Raw genomic sequence first — 19,567 nt, 5'->3', positions numbered from 1 at the left:
TAGGTGCACCAAACTTCTCTGAGGAATATCCCCATCTCCTGTTTCTACGATCACTAGACAGAATAAGCCAGAACAGCAGGTCACCTGAGCAGCCTGAGTTGGTCCTAGGTGCCCTGGACACCCCAAAGAATCAATTATGACCATTCAAGGAAGAGGCCAAAATAAGAAGAGATGTCACCATGCGGGTCCTAGGCCCACGAGGCCTCCAACAAGAAAAAGTGGACATACTACCATGAGATATTTGCAAAAGGCCAAGCAATTCTTTATTGCATAGACAGACATGGTACAAATGAGCTTGTTACACAAGACAGCTGCTTCTTGGCCATCCTTGCTCTAAAGCAGATGGGGAAAGTTGGAGGGGGGAGCATGCCAAGCACCCAACAAGGAGAAGTGGACCCTCTGAAAGCAGGGACTGGGGTTTGCTCTTCTGGCCCCTCTGGCCAGTCCTCCACTCAGCCTGGGGAGTGTGGGATGATAAGGGACATCTCTCTTGCACCCGGCATTCAGACTTCTCTCTTGCGAGAAGAAACCACTTTCCCGTCCACTGTCTCCTCAACGTTGATGCGAACTTTGCCACCACCACCTCCCAGGGAGGCTGTAGAAAGAAGGAACATGCTTTTTAGAGTGGGGGACCCTTGCTGTTCTCCTTCCCAAGGCACGTAGGACTTTGGCTTAGCTCAGGGAGAACTGGACAACATCTCTGAGAATGGCCACTGGCCAATCCTTTGAGAGTGGTCAGGAGGTCTGGTGTGGAATCATTCACGGTAGAGGTGGGTGGTGGCAGCAACAGTTATGCCCACAGTGAGCAAGAAAGTTGGGGTTTTTTACTGCAGGTGAACAGGAAGTGATTCTTACTATTAAATGCAGGAAGGTGGGGCCTAGGGGAATCTATTCTCTGGACAAAACCTGCTCAACCTGGAAGTTTCTCAATAAATCTTCAGCCCCCACTCTCCTGAAGCTGATAGAAGGTCCCTGCGGAAGAGATACCGCCTAGCATGAGTGTGTCCCCTCCCCACTGGCATGTTTGGCATCTTTCTCCTTCCACCCCATCCAGGGGGAGTGGTGGTTTCACCAGCTCCCCTTGCTACCCCACTCGGGAAAAGCCTTCTTACCTTCTCTGGTGCCAATGCCAGCCATCCTGAAAGAGAGGGGAAGCAGATGTAAGAGAAAGGCATGAGCCCAGGTCCCCCTAAGGGAGGCACCCCTCTGGTGGCTCGCTAAGCAATCCTCGCCAGCAGCCCACCACCACCACCACCACCCACACATCTGACTTCTCTAGAGTCTGGGACATCCCAAAAGCCTGTCTAGACCTGCCATCCCAAAGCAGATAGATTCCGATCTACAATAATGCCCCATCTGTTTCCTTTTTGCTGTCCCATTCCTGTCTGAGTAAGAGGACTCTCCACCCCAGCCCCAACCGGCCCCTCCCTCACTCCTCCCCACTGCGCCCTCGCCCCTGCCTGGCATCCTGGCCCTCCAGCAGGCTGCGGTAGGTGGCGATCTCCTGCTCCAGCCGCGTCTTGATGTCCAGCAGCGTCTTATACTCCTGGTTCTGGCACTCCATCTCGCTGCGGAGCTCACTCAGCTGGGCCTCCAGGCTGCTAATGAGCCCCTGGATCTGCTGCAGCTGCGTGGCATAGCGGCACTCCGTCTCTGCCAGCGAACTCTCCAGCCCAGCTTTCTAGAGGGAGCAATAGATCAGCAGACACCAGGTCAGGCCAGGAAGGCAGCTGCCGTGGGCATGCAGACAGGCATCGAACGGAGTGCAGAGAAACAGCCCTCGACGGTGGGAAAGGCTGGGCCACACTGGGGTGGACTGGGGTGGGCTGGGGGCAGGTGGCCCTACCATGCTGAGCTGGGACTGCAGCTCAATCTCCAGCCCCTGCATTGTGCGCCTCAGGTCTGTGATCTCCGTCTTGCTGGTCTGGATCATCTCTGTGTTGGAGGCCACCTCCTTGTTCAGCTCCTCTGTCTGTAGGTCACACACATGACAAGTGAGGCCCACAGAGCCTGGGGAGTCCTGGGGAGCCGGGGCAGGGCTGTAAAGTCAGGCCCACCTTGCTGAAGAACCAGGCCTCGGCGTCCCGCCGGTTTTTCTCTGCCATGGCCTCATACTGCTCCCTCATCTCGGCCAGCACGCGGGTCAGGTCCACGCCAGGTGCTGCGTCCATCTCCACGTTGACCTGACCTGCCAGCTGGCTGCTGAACTCCTTCATCTCCTGCAAGGTGGGCAGGGGTCATTTAGGGACAGAAGGCAGAAGAGAGAGCTGAGAGTCTGGGCTCCCTCAAGTCACTATACATCCTCCAAGTTCCTGCGCACCCACCCCTGGCCTCTGTTTCCCGCTGAACATGACAAGGCTTGATCACACAGACCCCTTGGCTCTGAGGACGTCTCTTCCTTGCCGGGTCCTACGGGAGGACCTCAAGACAGTAGGGTCCTTGTCTGAGCTCCTGAACCCAATCAGGACAGCAGGTCACACTATCTACCTGCCCTAGCTATGGGTCTGAGAAGGAGAGGGGTCTGGGTCCCCAAAGGATGGTCCTCCTTGCTCTCCATGGAAACCCCTGTTTGGGTGGAGGGGGAGCGTATCTGAACCATGGAGCCCTTCAGCCAACTAGGAGGAGGTGCCAGTGGCCCTACTCTGCCTCCCGGCACTAGCACGCAGCCCCTGCCAGCCCTCACCTCCTCATGGTTCTTCTTCAGGTAGGCCAGCTCCTCATTCAGGCCCTCGATCTGCATCTCCAGGTCGGCCTTGGCCAGGGTCAGCTCGTCCAGCACCCGGCGCAGGCCATTGATGTCGGCCTCCACGCCCTGGCGCAGGGTCAGCTCATTCTCATATCTGGGAAGAGAGAGGGAGCCCAGAGTAAGGAAGAGCAAGAGGCCTGGGCTGTTGGAGCTGAAGGAGGGAGAGAAGGCCAAGAAACAGGGGGGAATCCAGAAGGGGAGAGGGAGGCAGGAGCTCACTTGAGTCTGAAGTCATCCGCTGCCAGCCTGGCGTTGTCGATCTCCAGGATGACGCGGGAGTTGTCAATGGTGGCTGCCAGGATCTGCAGGAGACAGGGACTTGGTGCCTGTTCTGTCTCCCCTGATGCTCTCCCCACCCTGCGCCCTGAGTCAGACCCCTCGCTGACAACTTCCCCACTGACACCAGCCACAGAAGCCAGTAGGCTCCCCAGGGTGGTGCTCAGCCTCATCTCAAGTACCCACTAAATGATCCACCCCCATGCCACCCTTCCTGTTTCCAGGGCCTGAAAAACCAAGGAGGGAGGGGTGCCCGGACTCCCCCATGGGAATTGCCTGGCTGGGAGGGGTTGGGGTGGGGTTCAGTGGACTCTGACAACAGCCCTCTCGGGGATAGTCCACCAGCCTCCCCTGGTCACTGGCCTCCTGCACACCTTGACATAGCCATGGACCCACAGAACATGTCACAGCCATAGGAACCTGGACGGCAGGTCAGGAAGGCATTCTACAGCTGAGGAAACCGGTCCAGGTGAGTTGAAAGGATGAGTAAGTGGCTGGCATAATGAGTTGCAGGTCTCCTAAGCCCCAGTACTGCTTTTGGCACCAAAGATGTCCTCAAAGGGTGAGGCAGGTGGTCCTGGCATTCAGGGCTCCTGAGGCTACACTTACCGTTCTTACAAAAGAAGCAAAGGGGCACTTTATGCAGAGCCCTGCAGGGTGTGTGTAACTGCCCCCCACCTCGGACCCCCGTGGTCCTGACCAAATTCTCGGGATCCTCCCATGCTGCCAAAGTGAGCGGAGGTGTGCCTGCATCCGCACCTGAAAAGCATTCACTGCTCTCCAAACTATACACCAACAGTCATTGCCTGGGCAGGAAAGAGTTTCCTTGAGGCATTAGGAATGTTGATATTAGAGACGTGTGCGGGCACCAGCTACCTGTGCCCCTCTCTCTGACACTTGAGAACTCACCTTGTCCCGGAGTTCCTCAATGGTCTTGAAGTAGGGGCTGTAGTCCCGCTCCGGGCTGCTGGGGCTCTGCTTCTGGTACCAGTCACGGATCTTCACCTCCAGGTCGCCGTTGGCCTCCTCCAGGGCGTGCACCTTGTCCAGGTAGGAGGCCAGGCGGTCGTTGAGGTTCTGCATGGTGATCTTCTCATTGCCAGAGAGGAGGCCACCATCGCCACCACCGTAGTCACCAAAGCCGCCGCCATAACCCCCACCAAAGCCACCTCCAAGGCCACCTCCGAAGCCTCCGCCAAAACCACTACCAGACCCTCCACCGAAGCCACCCCCAAAACCACTACCAGCCCCCCCACCGAAGCCACAGCTCATGCCACCCCCATAGCCCCCTCCTGACCCCGAGGAAACAAATCTAGCAGAAGAAGCTGAAATACTGCGGCTTCCACCACCCCCGTAGAGACTCCCCCCACCAAAGCCGCCTCCCCCAGCCCAGAGGGAACCCCCCCGGGTAGAGCCACCCCCAAAGGTGGAGGAAGAGGTCTGCAGAAACGTGGTGCTCATAGCCAGGCAGCTGGTGAGCTCTCAGCAAGCAGAAGAGGTGCTGGTGGAGGTGCAGGCTGGGCTGAAAGCAGAGCGCTGCGCCGGTCACCCCCCAGCCTGGGGCTCCTTATATAGCCCTCAGAGGGTGTTGTGGGACCTCGTCTCCTCCCCCAAAGGGAAGCCAAATCCTGTGTTCAAACACAACTGCCTGCACACCTCTGCCTGGCTGATGTGGAATCTCTCTTTTCTTTCTTTTTTTTTAATGCAACAAAAGAGATGATTCAGAATGAATGGTGTTTTGCCCCAGGGCCATGGTTTTAACACTTCGAATGCAGGTTCATCTCTCTACTCCGTGTGGAGGAGCAAACTCAGATCCCTCTGCAGCTACCAGGCCTCCGCCTTCTGGGCTGGAGCAGCTGGGGCCAGATCTACCCTCTATGGACTTCTCTGCTGCCACCAGCCCCCCACCCTCACCCCAAAGCAGCCAGCAACCCCCTGCCCCACACACCCTACCCAGGCTCTCAGTTTAGGAGTCTACCCCCATCACTGCTCTGTGCTGACCCACTCACAAACTCCATGTGTGAGCCTGCAGAGCCCAGGCAGAGTGGTGGCCTCTGGAGGATGGGTGGGCTGGGGGTCCATGAGGATAGGCTGAGAACAGGAGAGGGGGTCAGGTTGCAGCTAAGGTGATCAAAGAAGCCTACATCTGTTACTTCCCTGACATAGCAGGACTCTCCTCCCGGCCTCCCTTCCCTTCCCCACCCAGTGCTCCCCAGCCCCCAGCCCAGTTGCACTGGCACTCTCACAAAGGCCAGGAGGCTCGAGGCTGACAAGGAGCTGACTGATAATCCCACCACCTGCCAACTACACATGTCATTGAACCTTTGCTTGCTCCCAGGACACGTTGGGGCAAACCTCTGCAGATAAGACTCGAGCACGGTCCAAGAAGCCCCTGCCTTCTCCAGGGAGAGGCATGTCCCTGCATAGCAGGGCCAGATTAACTCCATTTGTCTTGTCAGGTGCTGTGGAGCCGGGGAGGGACGTGACCCAGGGCTCTACGTGCCTGAGTGTTGGGAGGGTGGAGATAGGGAGGCCTGGCAGGCAGCCTGGAGGACACCTCTTCACAGAGCAGGATGCTGAGGACAGAGAGGGGAGCTGAACACTCAGGAGAGCCCTTTGCTCTGCCATCAACCCAGGGGCCGGCTTCCAGGGATACGTGATACATGTGGGCAGTGCCACGAGGAGGCACAGCCTGGCCTTCTGGCCCCCGCTGCGGGGCTTGGGGAAAGCCAGAGGGGTGGCAGAGGGAGGCAAGGCTGATCTGAAGAGCCAGCAGGATACCTGGTCCAAGGCTGAAGCGCAGTGAGGTGGGTAGAGCTCCCGGGTCCCTGAGGCTCAGGTTCAAATCCTAGCACCATCAATTACTGCCTGTGAACCCTTGGACCCGTTCCTGTGGTGAGTGAGGGGCACTCTCAGCTTCTAGAGGCCTGAGAGCGCCCAGCCTGCCTCCTCCTGGCTCCTCTCTTCTAAGGAAGTAGACAGTGGGGATCAGTACCTGGGGTTCCTGTCCGAGCTGGGACAGTGTGAGAAGGACCGCAGGCCTAGGTGGGTGGGGATAAATGAGCTGGGCCTCTGAGCACTGGGCACAGACAGTGCGGTATTGTCTCGTGGGTGGGAGGGTATTGTCTTTTCCTCCGAAAGAAAAATAATCAAACTCAGATCAGCCACAGCTCATTAAAACCTCTGCAGACATCACGGCCCCAGCAATTAACACATGAACAATTACACACCATCACCCCAGGCTGAGGGAGGGCTGGGCCCCAGCCAGCCGTCTCTTCTGCACCCTGACTCCCCTCTAGCACCCCCAGAGAGGTAGCTGTTGAACACTATCAGGCTCATGCTGACGTAGCAGCCACCGCAGTCACAATCCTTGTTTTCTTTTTTTTTTTTTTTTTAAATATTTTTTTAATTTTTATTTATTTATGATAGTCACACACACACAGAGAGAGAGAGAGAGAGGCAGAGACATAGGCAGAGGGAGAAGCAGGCTCCATGCACCGGGAGCCCGATGTGGGATTCGATCCCGGGTCTCCAGGATCGCGCCCTGGGCCAAAGGCAGGCGCTAAACCACTGCGCCACCCAGGGATCCCCAATCCTTGTTTTCAAAGCAAACAGTTCCTGTGAGCTCAAAGTCTGGGCCACTTTGGTGCTTGCTCATTAGCACCAGCTAGGCGGCTGGGCAAGGTTGGGGACGTAGCCCTGTTTGGCTCCAGCCCAGGCTGCAGCCCAGGGCCCTGCCTCAGGTAGCACACGTGTGACAATGTGCCAGATTCTGTCCTTTGCCCATTGCAGACAGGTCGTCCCCAGGCCTTTTTTCCTTGGGATGGGATGTGCAGCCCAGTGGAAAAGCCTGGGCTGGACTCCACCTCTGCGTGTGACTCAGCCTCTCTGAGCCAGGTTCCCAACTTAAAATTGGGCCATTTTCCCACTTATATAAGGTAGTTAGAATCACAGAAGGGGTTACTATTTAACAGATTTTGAGTTTCAAGATGGAAACAGTCATGAGCATACACTGGTGGTCCTGGTTGCACAATAATGTGAATGGACTTAACGCCACAGAACTATACATTTAAAAACAGCTAAGATGGTAAATTATATGTGTATTTTACCAGGATAAACAAAAAGGGGGGAAAATGGAGCCATTAGCACTGAGTCCTGCTACAGGGCCACAGTGAGCATCCAATGATGCATGGGGGTGTGGTCTCCATAAATCCACCCTCACCGCCCCCACTCCCCAGGGAGATGCTAGGGATGGAGAGAGCACAAGTCCTGGGTCCTGGGTAACTCCTCCTCCGTCAGGTACATCAGGTACGTGGCTCTCTTAGGTAAATGGCTTTGGGTAATCCAGCCGCCCATCTCAGCTTCAGTCTGCCAATCTGGAAAATGGATATAACCACTCTCCCGCCTGCCGATAGGGATGGAGCCATATGACCCACCACCGACCAACAGGAAATGCTCTGCAAACTGAAATGGTCACAGTGGCCAGCAGAGATGGAAAGCCTCACCCCTTGAATCCTCTCCCCTTCTCTCTCCTTCCCTCCCTCTCCTTCTCCTCTGTGCCAGCTTTTCTGTCAACCCAGTACCCCTAGTTTCAGCTCCCAGCCAGGGACAGAAAAGCTTCTCTGCCCTTGCCTCTCCACCCCCCACCACATACACAAAGGCAGGCTTCATTCCTCACACCCAGACCTGTGCCCCAGTCACCTGCCCCACCTGTGTGGGCTCAGACCCCGCCCCACAGCCACATTCCAGGGGCCTCTGGGGCATAGGGGAGGGTTTCAGCTGTGACAACAGAGGCTTTCATGAACAGGGGACAAAAATCTCTGGGCAGTCCCAGCCTAGGGGTGAGGCCAGGCCTCTGAAATTAAGTGGGAGTGGAGGCGCTGTGGGTGCTGGAGGCCACAGCAGAATTGCTAGGGAGGTGGCAGATGGGGCTCCTGGCCCAGGGAGAGAAGCGAGAGCTGGGCTCGGGGTCCCCCAGGAACCTCTCCCATGCAAGAGCACATCCTGCAGGATTATTAGCACACGGCATGCCTGGATCACAGCTTCCTTCGCACGGCGCTGGGCACTCACAGCAGCCAGCGTTCCATTCCTTCTCCTACAGAAGACCTTCTGGGGGCCCCAGGGTTGAGACTTCCTCACTTGCTCCCCTCTGGCACAGGGGTGGCCTGTGGTCAGGCAGCTCCATGGGACCGAACACACCCACTGAGCCTGAAACTCTCAGCCAAGGGGAAGTGGAACTACTTATATACCTTTAATTGGCCTCAGTTCTTGGCAGCCGAACTATAAACCACAGGGGCAAGCTCATGCCCACAAAAGGGCAGAATTATACCAGGAAGCTGAGACTTATGCTCCTTTGCTGGCCTGGGACCAGCCACAGGCAAAGCCAGGTTGGGGGTCTTATATGGGAGGTCTGGGTCACAGCCGGGTCCCACTCCAGGCTCTGGGCCCAGGTATGAGCAGGTGGGTGTAAGGGGCTTATGTGGGGCTGCCCAGGAATGGATGACTATGTTAGTGCATGCACACACACACCCTCCGCAGCCTTCTAGGTGGGATGCCCGCCTCCATGACTCAGGCTCTGACCCCCAAAGCCCAGGTTCTCCCTCAGTTAGGTAGAGAAATGTATCAAATGAACTGCCTCAGGGGATCCCAGTCTTAGGCCCTCACATGGAGCAAGACTGGAAGGTGTAAGGACCTGGCACAAGGAGTGTCAATCCCAGAAGACTGGGGTAGGGGTGCCACCTTGGGCCAATCATCAGGACACCTAGCTCCTGGTCCTGTCTCTGCCATGAAGTCTCTGTGTGACTTTGGACAAGTTCCTTAACCTCTCTGAGCCTGTTCCCTGCTCTATAAGATGCCACCCATATAGGGTTGTTCGATCAAATGGTACATACTAGGTGCTCAAGTGAACATTAATTTCAGACCCACAAATACACACCAACTCTTGAGGGAGTAAAATGGAAAGAAAACTAAATCTGAAAAACAAACAAACAAACAAACCCAGTTTCAAATCCCGCCTCTGCCGCATGTTTAGAACAGTTATACGTACAAACGACTTCAGCTCTCTGACTTTTAGTTTACCCCTTGGTAAAAAGGGAGCAATGCGGGGCACTTGGGTGGCTCAGTCCATTGAGCGTCCAACTCTTGGGTTTTGGCTCAGGTCATGATCTCATGGGTCCTGGGATCTGGCCCTGCATTGGGCTCTGTGCTCAGCAGGGAGCTTGCTTGGGGATTCTCTCCTGCCACTCTCCTCACTCACGCCCACGCTCTCTCTTCATCTCTCTTAAATCAATAAAATAAATCTTAAAAAATAAAGAGGGGAGCAATGTTTATTTCACAAGCTTGTTTTAAGGAATAGGTTAGATAAATGAAGAAGAGTTCTGCAAACAGGAATTACCATAACAGTAGGAGTTGGTGAGCACCCTCCCTCCCTCTCCTGGGAATACAGGGTGTATTCTGATCCAAATAAATCCTAAACAGGACCAAGTTCTGGCCCATCTTTATGGACTGAGAAAACAGACCCAACATCCCTCCTGGAGCCATAAAGCTTTATTGGCAGGTCAGGGAAAGAGCCAGGGGTAGGGTCCCTCCCCTCCCATGGCCCTACCCAGGGGCACCCCATCCGCAGGAGAGCAGGGAGCCCAGGAGGCTGCTGGACTCAGAGAGCCTTGGGGGTGGGCAGGTTGTTGTAGTGGGCGTCCTGGCCCTCCAGCAAGCTGCGGTAGGTGGCAATCTCCTGCTCCAGCCGTGACTTGATGTCCATGAGCTGCTGGTACTCCTGGTTCTGCCGTTCAGTGTCCGCACGCACATCGCTCAGCTGGGCTTCCATGCTGCTGATCAGAGCCTGGATCTGGGCCAGCTGGGCTCCAAAGCGGGCCTCTGTTTCCGCCAGTGTGCCTTCCAGGGCAGCTTTCTGAGGACAGGGAGAGGGAACGAGATTAACTGGAGGCTGGTTCCCAGGGACGGCATGGGCACAGCCATGACCCAGGCTGTGCAAGGCTACGTGGGCACCAGTGCATCCCGGGGCAGGGGGCACACACCATGCTTAGCTGAGACTGCAGCTCGATCTCCAGACCCTGGAGGGTGCGCCGCAGGTCAGTGACCTCCGTCTTGCTTATCTGCAGCTGCTCTGTGTGGCCGGCCACCTCCCGACTCAGCTCCTCAGTCTGCAATAAAAGAGGCAGAAGAAATAAGCCCAAGGCAGAACTCACCTGAGAGTGTGAAGACCTCTCTCCCTGCCACCTCCCCAAAGGGAATCTGCTTCCCCCTACATACCCGGCTGGTGAACCAGGCTTCAGCATCCTTCCGGTTCTTCTCAGCCATGACTTCATATTGGCTTCTCATGTCACTCAGGATTTTGGCAAGGTCAATGCCAGGAGCGGAATCCACCTCCACACTGACCTGGCCACCCACCTGGCCCCTCAGGGCACTGATTTCCTGGAAAGACACAGCAGCGGAGATGGGCATGTCTGAGCCCAGAGCCTGCTGGGCCTGGGCCAGGTCTCACTCCCCCATCCCCCAAACAGAAAGGGGCTAGTTCAGGGGCAGACTAAGGAGCCAGCACGAGGAGACAGACCAGGGGGACACCATCCACTGCTGGAACCCTGGGAGCCCTGCTCCACACCCAAGGCCATGCCAAGGGTGCAGCAAGGTGACCATGGTTGAGAGGATACATGCTACCCAAGTGTCCTCAGTCCTGGGAAGTTGGGGTGGAATGGACAGAAGCCCAGCCTGAAGCCTACCTCCTCGTGGTTCTTCTTCAGGTAGGCCAGCTCCTCCTTCAGGCCTTCGATCTGCAACTCCAGATCAGCTCTGGCCAAGGTCAGCTCATCCAGCACCCGGCGCAGGCCATTGATGTCAGCCTCCACACTCATGCGCAGGGCCTGCTCCGTCTCAAACCTTTCAGAGGAAATGAGTGTTGTCAGACCAGCATTTCCTCAGAACCCCTGGAGACTTCCCTCCCCCATCTCCCCCAGGGTTCAGGAGTCCGGGGGGTTGGGAGATGCTTCAGGCCAGCTGGGGTGAGTGAGAACAGAATCCAGTAGCCCCTGCCACCTGCACTGAGCCCCAAAGGGTCTGGGATTGCCCCTCCTTCCCTGCCCCGGCTTCTGCAGCTCTCCAAGGCCAACATAGACTCACTTGGTTCGGAAGTCATCCGCAGCCAGACGGGCATTGTCAATCTGCAGGACAATCTTGGAGTTCTCAATGGTGGCACCAAGAATCTGGAAGATAAGAAGCAGGAAGATGGCACCAGTTCAGCATACTGGCACTCCCTGCCTCCTTTCTCCCTAGAAGAGAGCAAATGAATATGCCTCTACTGCCTAGAGACCAAAGCCCCAGCCATGTCTCAGCTGTCCAGTGGCCTGCTCTCTGGGAGGTCTTGGAATCAATCCATGCCCAGGAGCTGGAGCAGGAGAAAGCATTGTCAGGGACGCTGAGCCAGGGGTTAGGGGATGGATGTGGGAGGGCAAGGAGAGAAGTCTGAGAGGAAAGTATCTGAGATCTGCACGCAGGGAAACTCTAAATGGTCTTACAGGAGGCAGACTCTAGTGATCTGCAAACCAGATGTAGTGTTGGGGTACCTTTGTCTGTACCCCCCATTCAAAGCACTTTCTGCCTCAGGAAAGGGAACTCCCATTAGTTCAGCATCTGCTATGCGCCAGTTACTTTGCACCTCATCCTTCATGCCAGGTCAGCGGGTATGCCTATTTCAGAGAGGCAGGAAATGGAAGTTCAGGATTCCTTGACCTGTCTGAGGTCCCTCTGCTGTGAGGTGCACATTCACAGCCTTGACTGAGGTACTTGGGTTTATGTTTTCCAAAGAGCAAGTCACAACTCATCATCAATCATTGTACTGGGAGGTAATTTGCATAGTTTTTCATTGAACCTGAACAGAATACAAAACATAAAAAGAGATCACCCACAGTATGGTAAGAATCGTTTCAAGAAAGTGTTCCCGGGGTACCTGGGTGGCTCAGTTGGTTAAGCAGCTGACTCTTGATTTCAGCTCAGGTCCTAATCTATAGGGCTCTATACTCCGTGGGGAGTTGAGGAGTCGAGGATCCTCTCTCCCTCTCCTGTCCCTCTCTCCCCTCTCCTTTCTCAAATAAATAAATCTTAAAAAAAAAAAAAAAAAAAAAAGTTTTGCTTCCATTTTGAGTGTGTATGACAGAGAATGGATGAAGATACATGGTAAAATGTATTTCTTACTGTTAGATTACAATTTTTAAATTGTGTAAGCAGTATCCTACTTTGTTGTTTACAACTCTAGCTGTCCCTCCTTGTCCACAGGTCTGGTCAGTCTGCTCTATGCCCCTGGCACCTGGCACCTGGCACCCAGCACCATGCTGGGCACATGGCAGGCACTGGGCAACGCCGTGCAGAGCTGCGTGTTTGGAGATCCAGCACGTGCGGATCATTAAATGTCCCACTGGCTTCTGACACATTTCTTGGAGGCAGAGCTCCCAGCTTCTGCCTGAGGGTGGAGGCCAAGCCCCACCCTACATGCCCTTAGGAGCTCCTCTTAGACTCTTCAGCTCCAGCACCCCCAACCCCAGGACTCTCCACCCACACGGAACTGTTGCCGAGAAGGACCCCGGGGAGGCGGGGCTGCCCGCCTTGACCAAGTCTGCAGGCCATTAGCATATGCCCCCTCCCGTTCTTCCCAGAAGTTCCGAAGTCCGGTGAGCCCACCCTCCCTGGGCGGGGCAGGAGGGGCTTCAGCCTGGAGCGTGATGGAAACCAGACGTGCCCCAGCGGAGAAAAGGAATGCAGAGGGGCCTGCGCCGGGGGCGGCAGGGGGTAGGTCTGGCCCGGGGTGGACTGCATTCCTCCCAGGCCAAACTGTTGCTTGTCCCCGGGCGGCTCAAAGCACGGTCCCATCTCCCACTCTTTCGGAAGCCCCTCCCAGGCCTCCCCACCCACCAGCCCCGCCCCGCCCCGCCCACTAACCCGCCCCCTTCTCTGACACCCGGACCTCCACTTCCTGCCGCACCGGCCGGCCCCCCTCACCTGCCCCCGGCTCCCTGCCCCACCCGCGGCCCTCCCACGACCTAACGGGCTCGCTCCCGCCCCGCCGGGTGCTGGCTCGGCTGCCTGCCGGGCCCGCGGGGCTGGGTTCGCGCGGCAGGTGCACCTTCCGCAGCTGGGCCGCCGCCCACCTTGTCCCGCAGGTCCTCGATGGTCTTGAAGTAGTGGCTGTAGTCGCGGGCGGGCCCGGGCCCCTGCCTCTGGTACCAGTCGCGGATCTTCACCTCCAGGTCGCCGTTGGCCTCCTCCAGGGCGCGCACCTTGTCCAGGTAGGAGGCCAGGCGGTCGTTGAGGTTCTGCATGGTGAGCTTCTCATTGCCCGCCAGCAGCCCATCGGACCGGCCCAGGCCGCTCGTGAAGCCGCCGCCGTAGCCCCCGGAGGACGAGGACACGAAGCGGGCGGAGGACACAGACACGCCGCGGCCGCCCGAGCCCCCGTGGATGCTGGGCGCGCGGAAGGCACCGCCCGGCCCGAGGCGCAGGGAGCCGCCGCCCAGGCCCCCGAAGGACGAGGTGGCGGACGAGTGGCGGTAGCTGTAGGAAGTCATGGCGAAGGAGCGCGCGGGCCACACTGGTCGCAGGAGCAGCGGTGGGCGAGAGGAGTGGCGAGGGCCTCACCTGGAGACTTTTATGCCTGGGGCGGGCCGAGGCGGGGCGGGGTGGGGGGGAGGGTAGGGGGGGAGTCGGGGCGGATATCTGAGCCCCGAGGAATTTGCAGGCTCCTGAGTGCAAATATGGGCACTCTCCCCATTGGTCCGTTCTTGGTGGCTCTACCTCCAGCTCTTCCTTCCTGCGGCCCTGCAGGGAAACTGCCCCACCCCAGCCGCTCCGGAGCCCGACTGCACACCTCCTGTCACACTCATTCCCTTCTTCACCCCCATCACACACCTAGACACCCTCATTCACATTCCAGCCCTCCCCCATGAAGCCCTTAAGATTAACCCAAGTTTGACACACACACACACACACCCCAGGAATGAAGTCCCTCTGAGAGTGGACTCCTATACCCCATCCTGCCTTCTCCAACCCCCCATCACTCAGAGACCCTTCTGGAATTATGTTCTGAAGCAGCTCCCTTGGGATGGGAGTTAAACACTTCCCCTCAATACATTCAGAAGGTTCCTACGCCCACTTGGAATTACAACGTGCCCCTTGGGGATCACCCACACCCTGACTCCCTCTCAGGCCCCCAGAGAGGGAGTTCTGGCCATGGGCCTCCTAAGACAAAGCTGCCCCGCCCTGCTGGAGCCATGCAAAGCCCTGGGGTGAGCACCGGCTCCTGAGAACAGCTGCCAGGAGGCTTCTGCAGCTGCACTGGAAAGGCCTACTTGGCAACCCCAAACTCAAGCCAGACCCCACCTGGGGCAGACCTTCACTGGGGCTTCTTCCTGCCCACCCCCTCCAGAGCAACCTCTACCCTCCAGCCCCCAAATCATGCATTCGTTCAACACAGATATACTGAAATCATGATGGGGAATCCAAGCCTGCAGGAGGCAAATAACTTGCCCATGAGACATTTAGCACTTGCTACACAGAGACAAAAATGGGATAGAATCCCTCCCCCCTTGTGAGCATCTGGAAGGAGCGTGTCAGGCTGAATCCTGGAACCTGACAGGGTCCTTCCTGTCCTAGCACCTGGATGAACACTGAGCTGCTAGGCACGGCCAGGGTGCTTCCACGATAAGAGGAAGGAGCCCTCCTCCCTGCACACAGCCCCCAGCCCTGCTCTTCATCCCTTGCAACGATTCCACCCACCCTTTTTGATCACTTGGAAGGGCCAGGCCCCCTGCCAGACACTGCCTGCACCTCACCTTAGTTGCTGCTCTCAAGGACCTCACCCCTCCTCAGAACTGTCCCCATGGTTCCTTAGGTCAGAGCAGTCACCCAGTCGCAAGACAGAGGCCCTATGCCCTTTTGAGATGGCGTTAGGGAGGTAGGCCAGCAACAGGCCTCAGTTTCCCCCCTGTGAAGTCTCAACCCTCCTTTCTGCATACTATCACCTGGTCCACTTGTGGCTAAAGGAAGATTTGTCCCAGCCTCTGAAACCAGTCCCAAGAAACTGCCTCCCAGACACCCACTTATCCAGGAGAGGGGGCCAGGAAACCACCTACACACCCCCTAACCCACCAGGAACAGCCCTGAGCCGTGCAGGAAGGCCAGCCTGAGGCTGTTTAAACTAGTGAATCAGACCTGCAAGAGGGCCCGAAGTGCCCAAAAGGGAAAGGCCAGTGTGACCCAAGGCAGGCCCTGAAATCAGGGTGGGGCTGGGCCTTCACAAAGGTTGTAGCTGCCAGGGCTGGTCTGAGGTGAGTCACTCTTTATTTGACCCTGAAAAGGAGGCCTGCTCTTTGTGGGCCAGATAGTTGCTACGCACACACAGCCCCAGCTGGAATCTGTTTTTCTGGCCTCATAGGAAGCTTAGGGAAGGGACTTTGTGGAAGGAAACAAAAGTAGGACCAATAGTCCCCCACTCTCACCCCCAAATATTAAGGGATTGTGAGCTCCTTCAACTCCAGAGAAGCTTCAAGTCCCAGTGCCCACCCCAGGGCCATAATCATAGATCAACCAACCCAGGGGGGTACAGCTCAGAGTCTGCACATCTCGTCTCATTGGATCCTCCCAGCCAGCAGCCCAGCCTGTTTCACACAGGAGAAAACAGAGGCTCCGAGAGGAGTGATGACTCGCTGGGTCCACAGCCAGGTGTATGCCTTCCAGCCTCTCAACCCTCAGCCCCATGGCCGTGGCCAGGGTTTCTGAGTATGACAGAGCCGCTGCTTTCCCTTTCAGGGAAGTCCCAGCTCCAGAACAACTCCTTTGGGTCCTGTTTCCAGAACCTCATACCAACTCTGAAAGCAGTAAACCCCAGACTTAAAAGCAGGTGGAAAAATACCCCACTCCCACTCTCTGGCCAGAACAGTGCCCTGCACTTTCCTCCCTGTGAGCTGTATGGTTATGACCAGGTCTCTGGTACATCAAGAACTCAGGAGAATGATCTGAACAGGCTGCCCTCCCCAGAGATGGAATCAAGGGGTCAAGCGGCTGCTTGCTGCGCATTCAGTAACAAACTGCCCGCAACCAGCAATCTCCAATCTGCCCCTGTTTGACCAGAGGAGCTCCCTTCCCAAGCTCTGGCCCCCACTGGTGTCTGCAGAACCCTAGCGCGGTGAGATCCCAGTGGGAAAGGGAGGCACTGTCATAGAAGATCAGAAACACTGCTTGTTTTGATTCCCTTTTAGAGAGTTACAGTGCATGGTACCAAAAACTCTGATAACCTGAGTCATTTGTAAAATAGAGATTAAAATAGTAATAATAGTAACAACCTAGTTCACGGGGTTCTTTTGAGGGTTAAATAAGATGGTGCTTGTAAGGGTGCCTGACACATAGTGAGCACTCAAAAAATGCTATTGTGTTATATAATTTAATCATGAAATAATAATATCACAATATTTAAAAGTATTATATAATAAATACGTGTATTTTTATATCATAAATATTATTATATATTATAGATTATTCTAAGTATTATTATTTGACTTGGTCCGACCAACATTTACCAAGTATACTAGATACTGGAATCTTTTGTCAGGTAACACCTATTAATAATCCATATGTCACAAGAAAAGCTGATCCACTCCAATGATCAACTTGAGGCTCAGAGATTAATAACTTGACCCAAGGTCACACAAGTAAGAGTGGACCCCACATTCAAGCCCAGATCTTTAATGCCCTAAAGCCACAGCACCAACCAGAAATGCTGTGCTCCTCTCATAGGATGGAGGTCAGGTTCCCTTCTTCCACTGTTCTGGAACAAGAGTCATCAACCTGGGAAAGGCAGAGTGTCACCTGTTAAGATCCTAACTTGTCCTCCCTGCTCCAATACATGATTATTTATTTGGTCAGTCCATGGGTCATTGAAGCAAAGCTCTGAGTTCAGCCCCTCCAAGGAGGTAGAGTGCATGTGAATAGAGCAGAATTAATAAGGTGAAGGAGAGAAAGATAAAAGTGTGCAGATTACATGAACTTGTTTGTTGTGTAAAGTAGTAACCCTTCCCTAGATACCATCCTCTTCTCCCAGGGGACCATCAGCGAGGAATGCTCAAGGTACTTTCTAACCTGTGCCTTCCTTCATTGACCCTGTATCTGGGTCTGTCCCCTAGCTGCCAGGCATAGTACTAGGTGCTGGGATACAGGAGGGAAGCAAGATTTTGCTGCTTCTAAGAAGCTAACAATCTGGCAGGGGATTATAGACACGTATTAGTTTTGATGAAGTGTGTTAGATTGAATACTCACATTAATTTCCGCTCCTTCCTAAAACCCTGTTAAGCTGACAAAGAGCTGAGTGAAGTAAGTCAGTCGGAGAAGGACAAACATTATATGTTCTCATTCATTTGGGGAATATAAATAATAGTGAAAGGGAATATAAGGGAAGGGGGAAGAAATGTGTGGGAAATATCAGAAAGGGAGACAGAACGTAAAGACTCCTAACTCTGGGAAACGAACTAGGGGTGGTAGAAGGGGAGGAGGGCGGGGGGTGGGAGTGAATGGGTGACGGGCACTGGGGGGTTATTCTGTATGTTAGTAAATTGAACACCAATAAAAAATAAATTTAAAAAAAAAAAGCTGACAAAGAATATTGGGGAGAATAAAACAAGAGGCAACAGTAGATGATTAACTCCCACAAAACGTTGAAAGCCCAAACAGGAAGAAGCTGAAACCAGGGCTTGGGAGCATAGGGAGCTCCACAGAGCTCAGGGTACCAGGTGCCCTGAGCAGAGAAGTAGAAGATAGGACTGTGAATAGTCTGGCTGGAAGTTTCCATAAACAGCACCAGGCTCCCTCTCCACCCTACCCCCACTCCCCATCCAACTGAGGGCAGCCAGGAGAAGACAGGAGCTTTACTCTTTTCCATAAGCCTAGCAAAAATTACGGAGTCTGTCAAGTGTTGGGGATCCTGTCAAGTGTTGGGGAAGCTGTGGGCAAAGGAACTCCCTCAAACATGGCAGGAGGGCAGTTGTAGTGACCGTTTTGCAGGCTGATTTAGCAGTCTTCCCACAAAAATCCACATACCTCACAAGCCACCAGTTTCGCTCTTTCTTGGTTACCCCAAAGAACTCCTTGGTCATAGGTTCAAGGAGGCATAAAAGGATGCTCTCTGAAGCACCATTTGTCAGAATGGAAAGACAAACCACTGGTGACAGTTGAGTAAAACTGGGTAACAAACAATGAGTAATGTCAATAGACAGTGACACAAAAACCCCTGAAAAATGAGGTCTTGGATAAAGGTGGAGAACAATACATAGGATAAATTAATGCTGGCATACACTTAAAAGGTGACTTCTTTCTACATGTACATATGATTATGCACGGAAGCACAGAGATGCAGGAGGAAATGCACCAGAGTGAAGACAAGGATTTCCTCTGAGCCTGGTGAAGGCTCCTAGTCAAGGGGAACCCACACTTATCTCTCCTATTCTAATTTTTACAAGGATAGATTTATGGGGAATCTGTTTCGTGTTTATGTATTAACAGGTAATAATTTCTTTTTTAAATTTTTTAAATATTTCATTTATTTTTTTAAGTTTTTAAAAAAGCAGCAGAGGGAGAAAGAGAAGCAGGCTCCTACTAAGCAGGGAGACCGACACAGGACTCAATTCCAGGACTCTGGGATCGTGACCTGAGCCCAATGCAAACACTTAACTGATTGAGCCACCCACTTGTCCCCAAACATATACTTTAGAAATTACTGCAGGTTCCATGCAATGAGGAGGCTGGCGATACGAGGGAGGCAGACGTGGTCTGGGGTAAGGAGACCAGTTTAGGGATGTGCTTTTGGGCAGCCTCGGTAGTGCAGCGGTTTAGCACTGCCTGCAGCCCGGGGTGTGATCCTGAGGACCTGGGATCGAGTCCCATGTTGGGCTCCCTGCATGGAGCCTGCTTCTCCCTCTGCCTGTGTCTCTTCCTCTCTCTCTCTCTCTCTCTCTCTCTCTCTGTGTCTCTATGAATAAATAAATAAAATCTTTAAAAAAAAAAAAAAAAGGAAACCAGTTTAGGGTCTGCTGATTTAGTCCGAGTTACAGATAAAGAGGCCCTGAATTAAGTGCTAGCAGTGAGCATGGGTTGTAAGAGACAGAGATAAGAAATATTGGCCATGCTCCGAGGAGCTCAAGACCTCGCTCTGGCCGGGTGCCCAGGTGCGTGGTGTCATAGAGACCCAAGGCCAGCAGCCCGGGTCTGGCTGACTCTGTGGCAGCTCATCTCTCTCACTTTCCACCAGTGGGAACCCAGGAAAGGTGGGGCAGGGCAGGCTGGGTCAGGATGGCCCCCCGGTGTTCCTCTTCAAGCCCCAGGGGAGGAAAAACCAGCCTGACAGGAACCAGGGCCAATTCTGGGGGAGGGGAAGAAGCTCTGAGTCCTTGGGAACTGCCCCTTGTCCAGGCAGTGGGGGAAGGGAGACGGGCAGCTTTCCCTTAGGTGCCACATTCCACACTTTGGGAAGACAGAGTGCCTCTCCCTCCTGAG

General features: G+C 54.8%; 2 protein-coding genes across 2 annotated transcripts; both read right to left on the bottom strand.

Annotated features, from left to right (window-relative positions):
- Positions 1-238: 238 nt before the first annotated feature.
- LOC112655195 (keratin, type I cytoskeletal 15) lies at positions 239-4,585 on the bottom strand. Its single transcript, XM_025440167.3, has 8 exons — positions 3,932-4,585; positions 2,966-3,048; positions 2,684-2,840; positions 2,058-2,219; positions 1,847-1,972; positions 1,461-1,681; positions 1,113-1,138; positions 239-595 (listed from the first exon to the last, which is right to left on the bottom strand). The coding sequence occupies exons 1-8, from the start codon at positions 4,481-4,483 to the stop codon at positions 504-506; spliced, it is 1,419 nt and encodes a 472-aa protein (XP_025295952.1). The 5' UTR covers positions 4,484-4,585; the 3' UTR covers positions 239-503.
- A 4,965-nt stretch (positions 4,586-9,550) lies between these two features.
- On the bottom strand, positions 9,551-13,663 carry LOC112655196 (keratin, type I cytoskeletal 19). Its single transcript, XM_025440168.3, has 6 exons — positions 13,180-13,663; positions 11,159-11,241; positions 10,762-10,918; positions 10,295-10,456; positions 10,060-10,185; positions 9,551-9,932 (listed from the first exon to the last, which is right to left on the bottom strand). The coding sequence occupies exons 1-6, from the start codon at positions 13,594-13,596 to the stop codon at positions 9,678-9,680; spliced, it is 1,200 nt and encodes a 399-aa protein (XP_025295953.1). The 5' UTR covers positions 13,597-13,663; the 3' UTR covers positions 9,551-9,677.
- Between the last annotated feature and the right edge of the window lie 5,904 nt (positions 13,664-19,567).

This window comes from Canis lupus, chromosome 9 (assembly GCF_003254725.2).
Source record: "Canis lupus dingo isolate Sandy chromosome 9, ASM325472v2, whole genome shotgun sequence".
Classification (NCBI taxonomy): Eukaryota; Metazoa; Chordata; class Mammalia; order Carnivora; family Canidae; genus Canis; species Canis lupus.
This window is presented reverse-complemented; position numbering and strand designations above follow the sequence as displayed.